Here is an 18997-nt window from a genome sequence, read left to right on the forward strand (position 1 = left end):
AACATTAAAATACATAACAGTTTAGTGCCACATACGTGCATATATTGTACACTTAGTTAGCACATACAGTATACACACATACATGGTATTCTCTTTACCCTCATTCCTCCCCAGCCCAACCTCAAATTTAACTGTTGAACTACAAACCCCCTACCACATCACCAAGAGTAAGCATGCAATTTCCTAGATATTTTTTACTGCTGCTTTTGCTTAGTTAAATGTGGCATGACATGCAAGATGCCTCCACACAGTGCATACACTTTAACTGATAACAAATTTACTGCCCACTTTTTAAAAGAGAAAAATATATAAAACATTTCTTTTAATGAAGGAGTTGCAATTCAGTTAGAGTAACTCATGTCCTATGGAAAGTTATCAGCCTTGACTAATGCAAGGCTGCAAGGGCAGACAGTTGTACTGGAGAAACACCTGGGTGATACCTACAGTCTTTAAAACGTCTAACTGATTCACTGTCGCAGACAGCTGCTTGCCCTGCTACTTTCTAGATATGCCCCTGCTCAAGTGTAGCAGGAATATCCCTCCTTGTGCAAATAAAAAAACCTAATCAAATGCCTGCTAAACACCCAATGTCACACTATGCAATATTCAAATCACCAAGCATTTACTCATAACAAAGTCAGTTATTCTTGTATCCATTGTACTGTTACCTGACGCAGATTCCTGGTTACTTTCACATCATGCCAGGCATTGTCATTAAATTTCCCATTCACAGGTTCCACCAGCGCTTCAAAGGCCCCTGAGCCCAAATTAATGACCAAGGAGACAGCTCCATTTTTCAGTGCAAGATTGACATAATCAGCCGATTTTCCTGTGTGAAGCATCAGTCCATTCCTCTGAAGTGTTTTAAATGACAGAGTTATTTCATCACTGCTACTCTGTATGGGATTCTGAGATAAATCATAGCAGAAGTATTCTGATCCCTTGAACGTCGCAATATATTCTTCTTTTCCTGACAAACATAAGAAGAGAAACAAACAAATAAATCCCTGGCATGTAATTAAAAACAACTTGTATGAATTGTTTTCATAGCTAATTCAACGGTATTACTGTAAGCAATGTATCAAAAAGTAATTCATTTAACATATGTAAAATCCATGAAGGAAAAAGATAACTAAGATTCACTGTGAACATATTTTAAACTATTTTCTTATAGAATTTTCATGGGTGTGATAAAACTCAGAAAATAGACTGCATCAGCAATCATGTTAATGTTATTTAAGCAATCTGAGCTAGAAAACACACCATTTAGGTGAATGTGCAAACCAAAGCATTATTTCAGTCAAAACCCAGATCTTTTCATTCCAAATTCTCACTAAAATCGTGGCATCTCAAAAAGAATCAATAACCTAGATATCTCAAAGTGCTTTGGCCTAACCAAAACTACAAACCACTCATTTAAGAATCTACCTCATTCAAACCTGCAGATGGCACCATCCTGGAGAGCAAGTTTATATGCATCAGTAAACAGGTATTTTTCCGGGATGTACTTTTACTAGTCAGTATGTGCCATACAGGTTATTGTCTTAGTTTATCCTGAAGGTGACTAAGAAGCACAAATAGCAGAAGCTAAGTGTTCAGTATCATCAGAAAACCAACTATAACATATACGGAGATTATGTTTTCCCCTTAAATCCTAAAGACGAACACATGTGCTGACCTTACACTAATGTGTATGGGATTTAGAGCTACATGAAGTCAGGATTTATTCGTTTATCTAATAACTGCTAGTAAAATTTCAATGGAAACCTATACATGTTGGTGCAGTATAAGGATGAAGATATGATAACCCAAGGAGGTCAAATTTAATCATTCTTGAGAATAAACTCAAGTCTCCAGAACACAGCTGCATACATTAGTCTGATAACATCAGCACCAAAACTCAAACATATGTATAAACAGATAGATAAGGGAAATAACAACAGCAGGAATTTAAGAGAGACCAGTGAATGACAGAGCATGCAAAAAGCAGGTGTGAGAACACATTTTTTTAAAAGTCCCTGGGCATATATCTTTTGTTGTTCCATGTCATCTACTTACGACCTCCTGCAGTAGATTATACTTTAACACTGATTCTACATAGTTGTAATGCTTCTTTTTAGATAGTAGAGCATAGTAAATTCAGATAGTACTGCAAGTAACTTCAGATAGGACTCCAGACAGCAATTGCATTTTGGTTTAGCTTTGCTTTGTAGTAAGAATATTAAAAATTATTGGTCTGTATTTATTTATTTTGAACTGCTATCTCACAGATTTGATGCAGACTTTTTTGTTTGTTTGTTTGTTGTTTTTTGTTGTTGTTATTGTTGTTTTGGTTTTTGTGTGTGTGTGGCAGCAGCCAGAACATACTAGAGTATTACTGGAAAAAAACCACAAAGCACCTGTTTATCTAATAAGCTCTGTATACAGCCCTAAGCAGCTTCAGCAGTGTCTTGCCCCAAATGAAAGAAATAAGAGTTTGTAACAGGAAATCCATAGCTGGATTTCACAACCTAAGCCTATTTCGTAAATAAACGCTTTAAAAAGAAAATTAAAAATCACCTCTTCTGTACACCCTTAAGGATGCTTTTCCCTGCTATCTGTTGGTAACACCTCTCACAAAACACAAACAAAACCAAACAAAAATCCCCAGTCTCCAGTTTCTGATTAAGCAATATTCCTCTATTACAACAAGCTGTTCATCACACCCAGCACACAGACTGTTTCCTGTATTGGTTGTTCATCATACAAAACTAATATGCAGGAGGATCTAGGTATCATCATAATGTGCGACATCCTAACCAGGCTTCTGTCAGGCTGTAATATCTAGATAGTTGGTACCTCCATGAACAAATCCAATCACTTTTCTGGGGAGGAACTCATAAAGAGTCAGGTTTATGAGTACAAGTACTTCCATGGTGAGAAAAGCTCCAACATAACTGGTGTCTCACCATTCCAGTTTCAGGAGAACAAGAGTATTGAAATTTTTATTTTTAACATGAAATTCCATTCTGGAGAAGAGTTACATTCTTAGAGGTCTTCTGACTAATGCTTACTATGGAGGGAAAGGCAGTTAAAAGTAAGACTGGTATTTTGTCAATTTACACATTGACAAATTTTACCCTTTGCTGAACTTGAGCAAGAAAACACATATTTATCCTGCTTATAATCCTTTCTAGTTTGTCAGGAACAGAAGATTGAGAAACACTACTTGAATTAAGAACACACAGGCATTGCTGTACCCATTCTCCAGATCTTAAACATTCCAAATCAGTCCTGCACGCAGAACAACACTACACTGATAGAAAGATGTCCTGTACCCTGACATGTTTTGGTAGATGAGGAATACTTGGGCTCATCTTGCATAAAGAATTTATAAACAATGCAGTTTCTGGGGTTTCAATGCAGTAAGCAGCAGACTGCATGAATATCATGCATCTCATTTAATGAATATTTAATAAAAAACATAAAATGTTCAAGTGCAAATTTATTTTGTATGGATGCTTACTGCAAAATCATACTAAAACAGCATGAATAACAGCAATGGACAGATGATAAAACTTAAATGCAACAACTTGGTAACAACTGTAACAGAAAAAAACTGAAGGACATAAATGAATCAACATGCACAGTATTTATGTATACATATTATGCACGGTAAACTACTTCTATAAAGCCACATCATTCACACAGACATGAAAATGCATGGGAGTGTAAATGCATGCCAGTCACTCTTTTTTTTAAAAATTATTCCTGCAGAAGGGCCTGAAGAAGCAACCAGGAGTATTCATTCAAGCAAAATTATAACATCCAGCTGTAATAGAGCCACATTTTACATAGACTTGAAAAAAAATTAGGGTCGGATTGACCCTGGTCAGCTGCCAGACACACATCCAGTCCATCTCTCACTCCCCTTCCTCAACAGGACAGGGGAAGAAAAGAAGACAAAAAAAGCTCATAGGTCAAGACACAGACAAGTCTCTTACCAATTACCATCACTGGCGAAACAGAGTCAGCTTGGGGAAAACTAGTTTGTTGCAATTAAAAGTTTGGGATGATGGGAAACCAAACTTGAAACACTTTCCTGCCCCTGCCTTTTCCTCAGGCTCAACTTCCTTCCTATCACTTGTGCATTTCCAACTCCTTTATCTCTCCCCTGCCCTGAGCATCACATGGGGATGGCAGCTGAGACCAGCCCATAACAGCTCTTCCCTGCAGCTTCTTCCTCCTCATGCTTTTCTCCTGGTCCAGTGTGGGTCCTTCCCATGGCTGCACTCCTTCAGGATGAGCCTGCTCCTGTGTGGGCTCTCTACAGGCCACAGATCCTTCAGGAAATCTTCACCCCCTCCAGCACATGGTCCTCCATGGGCTGCAGTGTGGATACCAACTCCACTACTGTCTTCTCTCCTCAGGCTGAAGGAGAACCTCTGCTCTGGTGCCTGCAGCACATGCCTCACTCCTCCTTCTCGCACCTTGGTGCTCACAGGGCTGTTTCTCACACCATTTTCCTCACTCCTCACTGCTCTTTTACCTTTTCTTACACATGCTTTCTCAAAGGTGCCCCACTTGTGGCTGAGGGGCTCAGCTGTGCCCCAGCCTCTCCTCACAGGAGCTGCAGCTCCAACACACACACCTCCAGCACACACACCCCCCTCCAGCTCCCAACACCTGACCACAGACTTTCAATACAAAGCTAATATTTCTGTGTCTGTCACTCCATATCTAAGTATTCAAGACTGAAACTTTCTGACTTATGTTGTGGTTTAACCCCAGCTGGCAACTAAGCCCCACACAGACACTTGCTCACTCCCCACTCCCATGGTAGGATGGGGAAAGAATCAGAAGACTAAAAGCCAGAAAACTCATGGGTGGAGATGAAGACAGTTTACTAGGTAAAGCAAAAGCCACACATGCAAGCAAAGCAAACCAAGGAATTCATTCACCACTTCCCCCACCAGCAGGCAGGTGGTATTCAGCCATCTCCAGCAAAGCAGGGTGCCATCACACATAATTGCTACTTAGGAAGACAAATGCTATCACTCTGAGTGTCCCCCCCCTTCCCTTTTCTTCCCCCAGCTTTACATGCTGAGCATGACGCCATATGGTGTGGGACAACCCTGGGGTCAGTTGTGGTCAGGTGCCACAACTGTGTCCCCTCCCCACTTCTTGTGCACCCCCAGGCTGCTCGCTGGTGGGGTGAGAAGCAGAAAAGGCCTCAACTGCGTAAGCACTGCTCAGAGGTAACTAAAACATCCTTGTATTATCCACACTGTTTCCAGCACAAATTCAAAACACAGCCCCATAGTAGCTACTATGAAGAAAATTAACTCTACCCCAGCCAAAACCAGCACAACTTAATTGCATTTTCCTTGAGGGAGAAAAATAAAAGGCTAAATCAGCAACCTCACAGCTCTTCACTGGAGGAAAAAAAAAAAAAACACCACCACCACAAAACTAAACAACAAACAAAAAAACAGCTTGAGTTCTCATTGGAAAGATGAAGTCATCATCACTGTGATTGGAAAACGGTTATTTCATATGGATCCCATTGGATGGTGCTTTCAGAAAATCAGTAATGGCATACTTGGAAATCTCCAGCAGCATCTTTAACCAATGCTATGCACCCTGCAGCATTCACTTCTAATTTCTGAACTCCTTCCCATTCCTTTTAGAGTCAGTAATGTTTGTGATACACAGTGGTGTCACCAAAGAACTGTCATTAACTGATATGTTTAATGATCTTCATACGAGGTACCTAAACAAGTGCTAGATAAGCACTGTAGTTCTTCCCTCCACATTACCGTGCTATTACTCTGGCATGTTAGCTGATCAAAATCTACTTGTCTATGAAGCTTCCCCTATTTGACAGGGGGGAAGAGACCTCATTTGGGGCACTTCTGGAAAGAATTCATGACTCTGGTGTTTAATTTAATCACTTATTTCAGCAACAAAACTGTACAGAAAGTTTGAATCTAACGTTTTGAGAGTTGAGCGATTTTTTTAAAGTTATGCTGAAGCATTCAATTTTTTAAAACAAATTATGCAGTTTGCATCAAACTAGTATTAATTTATTTAAAAATTGACTTTAACCTGAAAAAAAGCACTAAAATTGAGCATATCATTTTACATCAGAAAATTATATGCTCAGTTGAGCATATAATTTGATTTAAAAACCTGAACACTGTAGAAAAAAAAAAACCTTTAATTTCATACCTTTCTTGCCAAACTAACTTTTTGACTCATCTGCCAAACCGAAAATGTCCATTATTTTCTTTTTTGCATTGTAGGATTGAGTTTCACATATTCAGGTCTTCAGAATTCATTGCAATACTACGATACAGACCCTGATTGGCATTGTGTTGGAAACTGGTATCAGGACTCCATTAGGGTAGGATATTAACACATTCAAGTGCTGATATTTATCAGGTAAGTCACATCCATACTTTAGATACGTGGGAGAGGTTCTGACCCAACAACAGTACTCATGGGTTGCAGAGTCAGATGAACCCTCCCCTCTGTGGGATTCAAGACAACATCACCTTCCAAGTGTCCAGTTGTGCAGCTATGGACACCCTGACTGAATGGCATAATTCCTGATCTGGATTGGCTACATTTCATTAATTTCCTTTGCCATTTAAGGTTTTAGTAATAATGGGCCCCTAAAAGGCTGCTGGAAGGCTAGCTCACAGAGGAGCACAAGGACAGCCAGGAGCTCAGATGTCATGCCTTGTGATTCCGGTAATCTCAAAATCTCATTTCTGAAGAGAAATCAAACTTTACTAATAACTCCTGCAGGCAAGCTCCAGCTGTAGGTACAGCAAAAATTCCTGTGTTTCCAGTAAGACTCATTAAATTAATATTTCCAATGTAAATGGCTTTTAGGAAGCTAAGGTTGAAAACACTGATATGATTCAACAACATTTTAATATATTAGGAAATTCACTTCTGGTGTCAATAGGTAAAAGAACTTTGAATTTTGTTCCGATGTGTTTCACTGTTAAAAAAAAAAAAAAAAAAAGTGTCTGACAGACAAAAGGTCACAGGTCTTGACTGAGCAGCTACTGAGACAGTCTGCACACTCAACTAGATAGTCATCTTATTTTCCAGTAGGTGCTGTCTGCTAAGAACTACAATACTTTTCCACAGGCATCTAACAATTGAAAATACATTTCTTAGCATTACAGAAGAATGAAATCCGAAAGCTACTTCTTTCAAAGGATTAAAGGGAGATTAAGTGTACAGTATCGTTTCCCAGAAGGTATCTCAACAAAACTAAGTATTTCCTTACACTTTGAAGAGATATCCATGGCATAAATTCAAGTAATATTTAATATGACAATATTCTAGTTTGGCCAAACTGCGCATAACAGAAATTCTTTGAAGAAAGGGGAGGTAGCAGTAAGCTATCTCCACATTTCTCCAGTCTTTGGAGTAATGCATTTCCCATGAAAAACTGTAACTCCTCTCATGATCACTTGGATGCAACCTCAGACATCTTTGCCCTCAATATGGCATTGACATTTGGAAAGTGGTTAGACAGTGCAACTGCAATGCTGCTTTGCCATACCCAGCTATGAAATGGGAAGACAGAAGGCAAAACAGTCACAGCTCCCCCACCGTATGATTTCAGTGCAGGCTAGCAAAGATTCAGAAAAACGAAGAATAGGAAATCGGATTACAAAACTCTATCACTAAATCCAGACAATTTTTAGCAGACATACAGTAGGAATCACATACAAGTCAAAATGTTTAATCAATGAGACACAGGACAGAAAAGCCATGAAACAATACTGGGAACCATCCCTGTATCAACTCTCTGTACTACTCTTGATTTGAAAGTATACATTTACAATGGACAGATATAAAAATGTATATAAAACATTAAAATGTTTTATATAAAAAACCAGTTATAATCCATCGCTACATTTCATACCAGATCTTTCATTGATTTTAAAAGTGAATTAAGAACAAGCTTTATTAATAACCAATTGTGCTTACTGCTGGTTGTTTGCTTATTTTTTTCAAATTATCACTTAATGACACTTAGAGAAACCATTAAAAATGCATGGCAGTCATTCTAGCCAGTATGAAGTGTTTCACTTCATTTAATGACTAAAATGTAATTACCTGCATAGAAAAGCACAAGACAATATGAACATCAATAGCAGATTTTAACATGAATTTTGCATACTGTAGATTATTATATAAATATAAAATCCTGAATAATGGGATATGCATAACACAGAAAGACATGATCTGTGTCACAGAAAGGATTTGGACAAAAAGCATGTTTTATTAAAGCACTCGCTAGTGCAGAAAGGGTATTTTTCTTATATTCTAACTTAGAATTTGCCTTGTTCCCCACTGAAGTCAACCACAGTTTCAATATTCACTTCTTTGGAGGTTCATTTAAGTCCTTAGGGTCTGATCAAATGTCCAGAATAAACATTTCCATAGGCCTTAGCTGATTTTACAATCCTACATAAGAACTATATTAAGCTTTACATCATATCTAGCCTTCTTCCTGGCAGTAATTAAATCATAAAATAGTTCTGGCCGATTCTGTAATGATTTCATCATGTGCCCATGACCGATTTAAATCAAATGTATACGACTGGATGCTCTGGTCTTATTAGGCAGTAACAATGACGGAACCATAGACTAAAGAAATAAAATTGTTCAGATAGAGTAAGTCAAAGCTATTTATTGACAGCTGCAATGTTTCTTTCCAGAATAAGAAACCAAAAGTTTTAACTAAATTCTAAGGACCTGTGTCATGTGACAAACCAATCTATTACTATACAAACAAATGCTGTCTATTTATTTGTCTACCTAGCAAAAGAATTATTTTAAAAGAGAAAATAAGATGATACTGGGGATACTTTATTTCTGAGAGCCAGGTTCCTTCTGTACAATCTTCAAAACATTAAATATGGACTGAATAAAATAAATTATGACAAACCAGAGTCTAGTATGTTTCTAGATGTACTGGTTTGTGCTCCATTTCATGGCAATTTAAAATTCAAACATTTATCCATTACATCATCTTCATATTTATAAAGTCTTTCAGAATGTAATGCAACCTAGGGAAAACTACACTGAAACAGTATGTAGACAAAACCATTAAAAAGGATGACTGATAAAAGAAAACAAGAAGCCTGAACTGCTACTTCTGTACTAAACATCAGGAATTGGAAACTTTGCAGGAAGAGCAAAATAATGGCCTTCCATTACATGCAAGGGGAATTCTCTCTGCATAAGGTGTGTGCCAGTGAACCTAGAATGATCTCAGGACACATCACTGTGCTGGGTTTCTGTTTGTGGCAGGATTTTTGGTAACAGGGGAGGGAGCTAGAGTGGTGGTCCCTGTGAGAAGCTTCTCAAAGCTCCCTAGGCTCCAAGTCAGACCCACCTCTGGCCAAGGCTGAGCCAACTGGCAATGGTGGCTGTGCCTCTGTGAGAATGTATTTAAGAAGGGGAATCTGGGAGGAGTGGTGGGAGTTGTGAGGAGGACACCTATGCAAACACCGAAGTCAATGGAGGAAAGGAGGAGGAGGCAGGGGGAGGTGTGCTGGAGCAGAGACCCCCCTGCAGCCTGTGGTGAGAGGGCAGGCTCTGCCCTTGCACCCATGGAAGTTACCAGTGGAGCAGATGCCGACCTGCAGCCCGTGGAGGACCCCAGGCCAGAGCAGGTAGCTGTGCCCAAAGAAGGCCCAGACTCTGTGGGAAGCCCATGCTGGAACAATTCATTGCTGCGAGGATTGCAACCTGCGGGAGGGACCCGCAGTGGAACGGTTCATGAAAGGCTGCAGCCCATGGGAAACAATCACACTGGAGGAAGTTTGTGGAGGACTGTCTCCATGAGAGACCCCATGCTGGAGCAGGGGAAGAATGTGAGGAGTCTTCCACATGAGGAAGAGACAACGGATAATGAACTGACCACAACCCCCATCCCCTGACCCCCTGTGCCACTGGGAGGAGGAGGGAGCAAAGTTGAGCCTGGGAAGAAGGGAGGAGTGGAGGGAAGATATAGCTGTATTTCTCACTGTCCAAATCTGCTTGTTAAATTAAGTGATGGTGATGGTGTTTAAATTAAACTCTTCCCCTAATGAGTCTATTTTCCCTGTGACCATAATGGGCAAGTCATCCCTCCCTATCCTTTTCTTGATTCCTGAGCCTTTTGTTTCATTTTTCCTTCCCATCCCTGAGAGGGAAGGAGTGAGCAAGTGGCTGCATGGACCTCAGTTTCCCTCTGAGCTCATACCACAACAGTCTCGCACACAGCTTCTCCTCACACTGACCTTTTAGAAGGCCAGCCTATACCCTTCCATTAATGGAACACTCACTGGATCTTAAGATGAAAAACTGTAAGACTATAAAGTATTTCCTCAAATTTTTTACCTCATTTTGACCTTAATTTGTTTCTTAATTAAATAAAATAGGATTACTGGATTGCATACATAAAAAAAAATATGCAGGCACTTGAAGAAAACAAATACTTACTGTCTGCTTAAAAAATTTAAGACTTAAGTATGAAACCAATAAAAAATATGGAATTATGATAAAATCTAAGAAATTATTAATTCAAGTGGAGCACAGATGATCTGCTTTATCAGCTAGGATTGAAGTACTGATAGCAACAATAGTTTTCTGTTATCTCACTTAAGCTCAGTTAATTTTTATTTTTTTTTTTTAATAGAAGAATCTCACATTCTTCCCTTTCTCATGTTCTTTTCTTCCTTTTCAGCTACTATTGTCCTTGACCTCCAAATAAGTCTTCACAGAAATTCCAAGGAACAACTTGGGGAAAAAATGAGATTCATGATTCCAGATCCACAGAAGAAATGAAAAGTTATTTCTTTTCTTCCCACCATCATGTAAATACAAATCCCTGGCTCCCTTCCCTATCAATATGATGTACACAAAAGGATACAGCATGCTGGAATAGATTCTCTAGCAGGAGCTGAAATTGCTGTTCTTGAGCATCTTATTTGTCAGCATACCCAGAAATGCATTGCACAATCCATTCTTGTAATATTTAAGCAAATTTTGAGTAAGAAACAAGATTAAGTCTTTATTACACATAAATCAGCAAATAGGGAATGTTGGACTCACTGGCTGTTAAAGGCAAACAGCTACACTGTGAATGGGAACTTTCAGTCTGAAAAGAGCCACTATTGTTACAGAAAGATGAAGATGCAGTATCACAAGAATAGCAGCTACCAGCTCCAGAAAGCTTTTAAAAATAAGTTTCAATTTCAGCGGTCACATTACATTACCTTCTTCCTCCTTTATTAGATAAGAAGTCCATTATGAGATAATCATGGCTAGCCTAACACAAGAACAAACCATTTAAGATCATGAGCAACTTATTCTGAAGGAGTTGGGAATAATTTCTCAAGGGTTTCTTCTTATTATTTTATATGATCCTTTTACAGAAAAATGCTGTACAAGTGTCTATTCATTCAAGATCCAGGGAGCTGGTGAACCATCTCAAGCTCTTCTCCAGGAGAAAATGCTGCACTCAAAGAGATGACAAGGGAGGTAAGACTGGTTTGTTCCAACAACTAATTTGGACTACCATAGTCTCTATGTACTATCAGTACATAGTTTATCTCAAAAAGACACTACACCTGAAATCCTAGGCAAAGTAAGCACTACTTGTATCTGACATACGAGTAAAACGAGTATACATTTAAGTAAACTGAAGTGCAAAGTAAAATTCCACCTGAATTTAACAGCTAAAGTGATACAAAATCATGTATAATACCACATTGCAGAAGCAGAGTAGAAACTTGGAAAAGCTTTTCTAGGTCCTGTTTTGGTTTACACACAATCATTAAATCAGTTGCCAATTACAAGTGAATTTACACCATGTAAATCTTTGATCCCTCCTCACCATCTCAGATTAGAATAAAATTATGAGATTTGCCACTCAAATGACAAACAGGGAACACTAGATAACATATAAATTACTCCGTTTTGCTAAACAGCCATTTTAATTCATTTCTAGAATGGCTGAGACCATGCAATTTCTTCACTAATTTTCAGTTCCTTTTATTTAATCACAAAGAGTATGCACTGTAAAAGCAAATTTGCAATTGGGGAGGGAGAGTAATATGAGGTTTTAGGAATTATGCCATGTTAGGGTACATTAAATACTAGACTGATAGAAGGTGAAAATAAGCGGATCTTTTTCCTATGAGCAGTCATACCATTTAAAAGTAGGTTAGAAAGTCCTGCAGCTTATATCATAGAGATGTCTTTCATATAATTATTCAAAACCCCAAAGTTTGACATCACAACTTCAGAGGCATTATTGTTAAATTAAGAATAAACTGCAAAATGCCAAATATACGTAACACTTCTACATCCACAGAAGAAACAACTAGTTTTACTCAATATTGCCGTTGCCTTAAAACTCAATGAGGGACTTTGGTCGGATGTTGGGAAACCAGGCCAACAGTATACTGTCAAATAATAGAGGCTTCAGTTACTCTGCCAAGGTAAAAACTGTGCTGAACAATTTACCAAAGGCCTTTCCAGGCCTCAAGGCTCCACCTGACTTTGCACCTAAACTGCAAAATACAGATTTTCAGCTTTCCAAGGATCAGAAGAGAAGAGGCTTCTGATAGCTTACAGATTGCTTACAAAAGCAGAGTTGGTAGAAAAACTGACATTACAATAGTAGAAATAATGTTTTCAATTTTTCCCTCTGTAACTATAAAAATTCTGCAAATGCAAGTTTTAAAGTGAATCTGGTTTAAGCGATGACACAGGAAAAGTAAAGTTCTTCCTCCCCATCCCAAGCAGGCTCTCTTCTGCCTGCATCTTACAGGGGAGAGCTGCACAAAAATCAAATGCAATCCTTGCAAAATTTGAAAAGAATCTGTGTCCTGGATAAAAACCTAATTTCTGGTCTGCTCCTTGGACAAAGCAATACCATCTTACTCCTTGCTGAGGGTTTTCCAGAAGACTTGCATTCATTTTTTTTCATAATTGTAAAAAAAACTGTGGATTACGATAGGAGGAAGTATTTAAGATTGCTTTGACTTTGTTGGTATTATATTTAACATACATTTCAAATCAGAGAATATGGAAGAAAATAATTCCAAACTAACACATTACATGGATTTATTGTAACATGTAGAGAAAGTTAACTAGTTAAATGATCTGATAAAGAATGTTGCCAATGCTAATAACAAACTTCTGAAACATCAGCTGAACATCTCTTTTACAGCACCACACAGCACTACAGGATTAGTGCAGCATGTCCTGGGGTTTGGATAGAATAAATAAGCAATTTTCTGGTTCGAATTAGCTCCTGTTAAGAGAAGCCCTGTGTAACAATAAGTTTTCCAGAGACGGAGAGGAAAGGCCACTGCAATGGTATTACATGCATAATGAGCCATAAAAAAAACCCAAAAAACCAAAAGAAACACCCAACAACAACAAAAAACCCCCAAAACCACAAAACGAAACAACCAACCAAACAAACAAAAAAAACCCCAAAACCATTTTCCACTAGTCTCAAATTGTTACTACAGGCGTATCTAGCATTTGTCACAGGAATAAGAAACTCAGCAATGATTTGAAAAACGGAAACCAAATCAAACACCTTCTAAAGGGCATTATACACAACTCACATTTTTTTCAATCTGTGCCTAAAATTGCATCATTGAAGAAATGTCTACATATAAACATTGGGAAGAAGTCTCTTGGATCTCTGTGTTAGTCCTCAAAACGTGTTTGGAAGAAGCTATTTAAAACTCTTAGTCTTCCTATAAACATGGTAAATTAAATATGAAAACATTTTTTATTTTTTTTTTTTTACCACATTATCCAGCCCACTGAGGATACTATCATCTAATAGAGTTCCTTTCACATTTAAAACAAAGAGGCACAGTCCCATCTTGATTTGGGGTAAGAACAGGCAACATTCTTCTCCGGAAAGAAGAATCAACTACAGATCTAAATTTTAAAAAGACACAGAACGTGTGTATTTTAGACTGGAGGCAAATAAAACATTATTAAGTAACTATTTGTATAACGATAGTGACTCCTGTTAATGTCATGGTCATAAAGACAGCTGAACAGTCTGCATTTTACAGAGGAAAACACCCATGGGTATTTACACAGAATTGCAACCACCTGCATATAGTTTGTAAGAAACATTCAAGGGCAGATTCAGAGCATTTGCACATAATCATGAAATGATTATTCCAAAATCAATAGAACACACTCAAATGGCTTCCCAACATACATAAAACCTTGATGGTTGTGATAGTGCTGTTATTGCATAATCTTTAAGATGTAATATACCTTCCTAGAAACTTTTGGACCCATTACTTAAGTTGTTGTTTTTTTCCCTGTTGTTTCAGTGCTTCCCTCCACTCCCCTCTTCCCTTTATCTTAGATTTTCTCCCTCAGAGACCATTCTTATAGCACAGTAAATTCTGCTGAGAGGCAAAGGTAGGCAAAGTCATATGCTGCTCAGTGTTCTTGCTAATCAGCAGCCACTGCAAATGCACAATCACATCTGAAGATCTGAATAGGCCTTAATAACAAAAAAGCTCTATTTCCATTCTTTGCGCAGCAGCCAGATGTAAAAACAAAAACAGAAATGGGGACACATTAAGAATATGGGTAAAAGGCCAACTGAATTTTTATCTTGGAAAAGGTACTAAACCCTGATGAAATCTACAGAGGGCTGACAGATTATATGTCAATGTATCGTGGTGTTTGTTTTTTTTTCCCCTTTCTGACATGCTAGGACTGGTTTTACTGGATTTAGGAGTTGCTCTAATATAACCGCTTGCTGAAGGACCGGTCAGTGTATTGGCGTTATTGTTTGTTCTTAAATTAACACTCACTTGCCAGGACAAAAGAACAAAGTACAATTATTTTTTGTAGTAGTTCGACAGGATACAACTGTTTTACATAATCCATCCCCCACCCTCCCCATCAAAATTTAGGCCATATCTTTTTGGAACACAGGAGTTATTTGCTAAAGAGCTCTCTAGATGTAAGCAAGGGTCTATGTCTGGAGAACACAACACCAGGGTTTTGTGTAAGCAGCTACCACAGATACACAGATGGTAATTTCACATGTGGCAGTCTCAAAATCCGGATTTGCCCAATTGCAAACATGAAAGTATGTAAGCAATTGTGTTGCTAATGAACACAGATAGCTATCAACATATTTAAGTTATAAAGGAGCAGCAGCAGCTACCTAACAGTGACTTTTAGGAAGGGTTACTGAAACAAGTGCCCCTAAATCCATTTCAGAGCTCAATCACTGTCAATGCAAAGCCACTTTGTGAAACAAGCCTGCTTCTATAGCCTGAAACAGCTTCTTAAACACATAGTAAGAGATCAGTGCAATATTAAAGCTCTTAAACCTATTTCCCCCACACCTTTTTCCATGATTGTCTAAAGTTTACCACCATAAAGTGGATAAAGGAAGAGACAATTTAAAGAAGCTCGATGGATATATTGTTGTTTCAAGTAACAACTGCAAGCTTTCCTATATTAAACACGAGACAATTCTTTCAATCACCTCCTTCTTTACAATATGTCCAGGACTTGACAAGATGTACTCTAACAGAGTTTAATTATGTTCTAACATACTACCAGTGAGCTATATCAAAATAAGGCATTCAAGACCTACTCTTGATACTAATTTTTCTTTAAATGAGACTTTAAACAATTGGTAAGAGATTTCCTTGCCTGACCATATTCTTTAAATTGTATTTAGCAATCCGCACTGATTTATTTTTCAGCTATGAATATATAAAAGAGGTACATCTAAGTTTATCATTAAAGGATCATTTTAGGCATGTTGTAAAAATATAAAATATTTCTAACTATCAAAAAGTCTCCTTATCAAATCTGAGAAAATCCAAGAAAACTTCTGCAAGTGACAAAATAATATTATATATGTTATGCATTTAGTTTTTTTGAAGACTGACTAGCTTTTTTCATTAATTCAGTATTACCTACTGATCTTTATTTTTTCAGAAGTCATAAATCTTTGAAACTACTTGATAAGGAGGCCTCCCTACTGAGATTACCAATAGTGTTTTTATAGAAGAAGCCTGCAGTAATACTGTAAAAAAGTGAAAGAAGATTAGCAGGGTATAAAAATAATTGGACTCTAGTGCTGTATTGACATTTTAGAGGAAAGATTTGCTGTCATGTCTGGGCCAAGTTATCTGCTGGTAAATTCCACTGAAGGCAGCACATTTACACCACTGATACTTTATCCTGGTGTTTATGCAACAATTATGCCTAAAAAGGTAAGAGACTTAGCGTTACAGATAATCTGACATATTTGGATCATTATATGCATCTAATATAAAATTAAGATCTCATTTCTCACATGATGGAAAGGGTAGAAAAAATACAGGCAGAAAGAGTGACACTGTCAGAAAAATAAATTCCTGTTAGAAACATTAGATATTAAAAAGTAATTTCATGTAAAGAACTCATCTAAAATAACTACCCAACATACTTCAATATTTATTACTGCACAGGAGCCTGTTATTATTTACAGTTTCATGCCCTATGGATATGATGAAAAAACCAAGCAGCAACGAAGTAATCATCCAAAGAACACTTACATAAAAAACACAACTGAAAAAATAATTTAACATATCTTACAAAGGATAATAAAAAGAAAACAGTAAGATACTTTACCAACAGACATAGTACATAACTTTCAGATTTGCCCCTCTTCCTTTTTCAATAATCTAATCTTCATGCAGGGTCTAAAGTTTCTCTACATACCAAGACATGAAGATTGGATTCACCACTGCTGCTGGTACTCCACTAAGCTACTGGCTAGAGAGGGCAGGGGAAGGAGCATGGGAGTCTGCATCCTGGCATCAAATGTTTCAGCAACTGGCATCTATTCTCTATGAATTTCCATCTCCTAACCAATTAGGAAACAAATGCAAGACTGAAGCCTGCGTTGACAACAGCAGGAGCCACAGGCTGGTTCCTTCTGCACAGCTGGAACACAACTGTTGGTCCCACACAAAACTACACAGGAGTCAGGAGCAAGGAGCATACTGGATTGACTATTTGAACACAAAAAAACTGCAGTGCAGGACAAATTCTATGCTAACTCTAGGTATAATAAACCCCTTCCATTCCCTTCAGAAGAAATAAGAAATTTTTGTTCTTCCCTATAGTATAAAATAAATGAAAATTTGCTTCAAATCATAATTTGAACACAAATGTTCTTATTAGCTGCCTCCACTTTTTTGCCCTCCATCCATGCCTCATGGGTCCCCTGTAATTACTGCTCAGCTGTTTAGACATCCAGCCGCAGAGGCCAATTAGGTCTTACATTTACTACATTAGGAAAATGCCATGGTGCAGTAGCCAGAGTGACAGGATCACTAGACATTCAGAACATGTTTGTACCATGACTTCTATAAACTAGTAATTCAGCCTTCTACAACCCAGTGCTTTCTTTGGATTGCTGAGTTTTGCTTTTCTCAAGTCTCTCTTCATTTTATACCACCCTGAGAAAATGAGTAAAGCCCTTTCTGTACCATACACAAAATATCTGATTCTGAGTACATGTCATTAGAGTTCTAAAGCCATTTGATGACTACTCTGGATACCTTCAAATTATTTAAAATTGAAGAGTTCTTCACAAAACCCACTAGCACTCATCACCAAAGCATCAGGTCAGTTATTATGTTCAGAAAATTATTTAAACCTTTCTGAACTTCCAGGGAAGAAAGAGAATTACTGCATCTGTCAATCAAGAAAACATTCTGTAATTGTTATCTATTTTTCTCCCCAAGGCTCCAACTCCCTGCAGATTTGCTAAGTTTTGATCGCAATCCCTATAGCATTCAGTTTTGGTACTAATAAGAAGCTGTGTTTAAAATATATTAGAATCCCACCCCTCAGTGCTATTGTTGAGGTATTCAACATTCAGTTGAATTCAGTCTTCAGATGAAACAGTGGTACGGTTGTAAAGGGTTTCCAATAAAAGTTATGCCCATCATTAAAATTCTACTTACCATTAAACAAGAAATCTGCAGACTAACTATTCACTCTTTCCTAATTCTCTTCTACTTGTGCTCATTTTCATTGGATCTCTAAACCGAAATTTGGAGGTAAAACACACTTTAACTCCATAATTTGATTATTTAATTATTCAAGGATTATTTGTTTGCACATTAGTCTGGGACTACGGAGACAACATGCACACTGAAGTATTTCCATTTCATAAGCAAAAGCAGGCAGTTTCATCAATCTGCTGGCCACAGAATTACAACTGTTCCATGTATCCAAGGACAGCCCATGCAGCTCGTTTTGCCTGGCTACGTCCCTCTCAGTTATTTCCTTACTCCCCCAGCACAGAGTCCATAAGCAACTTTTCCATGATGCCATACAAAAAGCACAGACTGATTGATTTAGGCAACTTTAGCATCTCCATTTTTATTTTCTTTCCTCATCTTGCACTTCTTGAGCCTGTTTGTGCAGCCCCCAAGAACAGCTGAACAACAGCTGCACTGGCTCCTCAGAATACTGTAATACAAACAACATAGAACTTTTCAGTCATTCTGTTGGGGTTTTTTTTGTCAAGAGGATGCTTATCACAGTAAATGACCCATTAAATGACTAAATATATTTGCCCCTGTAGTAGTAAAAACTGTTTTAGAGGAAAGAAGAATGCCTGCTAAAGATTCTATTGAAAGTCAGGAATTTACTCTGAATTTTCCAAGGTTGTTTCAAGAGGTTATATATTGACCCATTTCTGATTGATGCAATAATCAACATCTAGATGTTTTTCCCTGACAAGTGAGTAGTGCTAGGACAAGGCAGTTTTGAACATTCCTTGGCTTCACTCAAGACTCATAAGATGGCATTAAATCATCCTCTTAATGTCATCAATTTTTAAAGTTTTATATTTGGAAAAGCACATTTTCATTCTCTTAACACTTAATAGTTTTGCAAAGTATCACCTCCCTACAGC

At 37.8% G+C, this 18997-nt stretch overlaps 1 protein-coding gene across 13 annotated transcripts in view; it reads right to left on the reverse strand.

Annotated features, from left to right (window-relative positions):
• NRXN1 (neurexin 1) overlaps positions 1–18997 on the reverse strand; it is a 717717-nt gene that overhangs the window by 471597 nt on the left and 227123 nt on the right. For all 13 annotated transcript variants that reach the window (XM_026844498.1, XM_026844485.1, XM_026844489.1 and 10 more), the window contains one exon: positions 669–970. In XM_026844498.1, coding sequence (XP_026700299.1) covers positions 669–970 — 302 coding nt within the window. The remainder of the gene's footprint in view (positions 1–668; positions 971–18997) is intronic.

Source organism: Athene cunicularia, assembly GCF_003259725.1.
Source record: "Athene cunicularia isolate RWA chromosome 3 unlocalized genomic scaffold, athCun1 chr3_part1, whole genome shotgun sequence".
NCBI classification, from domain to species: domain Eukaryota; kingdom Metazoa; phylum Chordata; class Aves; order Strigiformes; family Strigidae; genus Athene; species Athene cunicularia.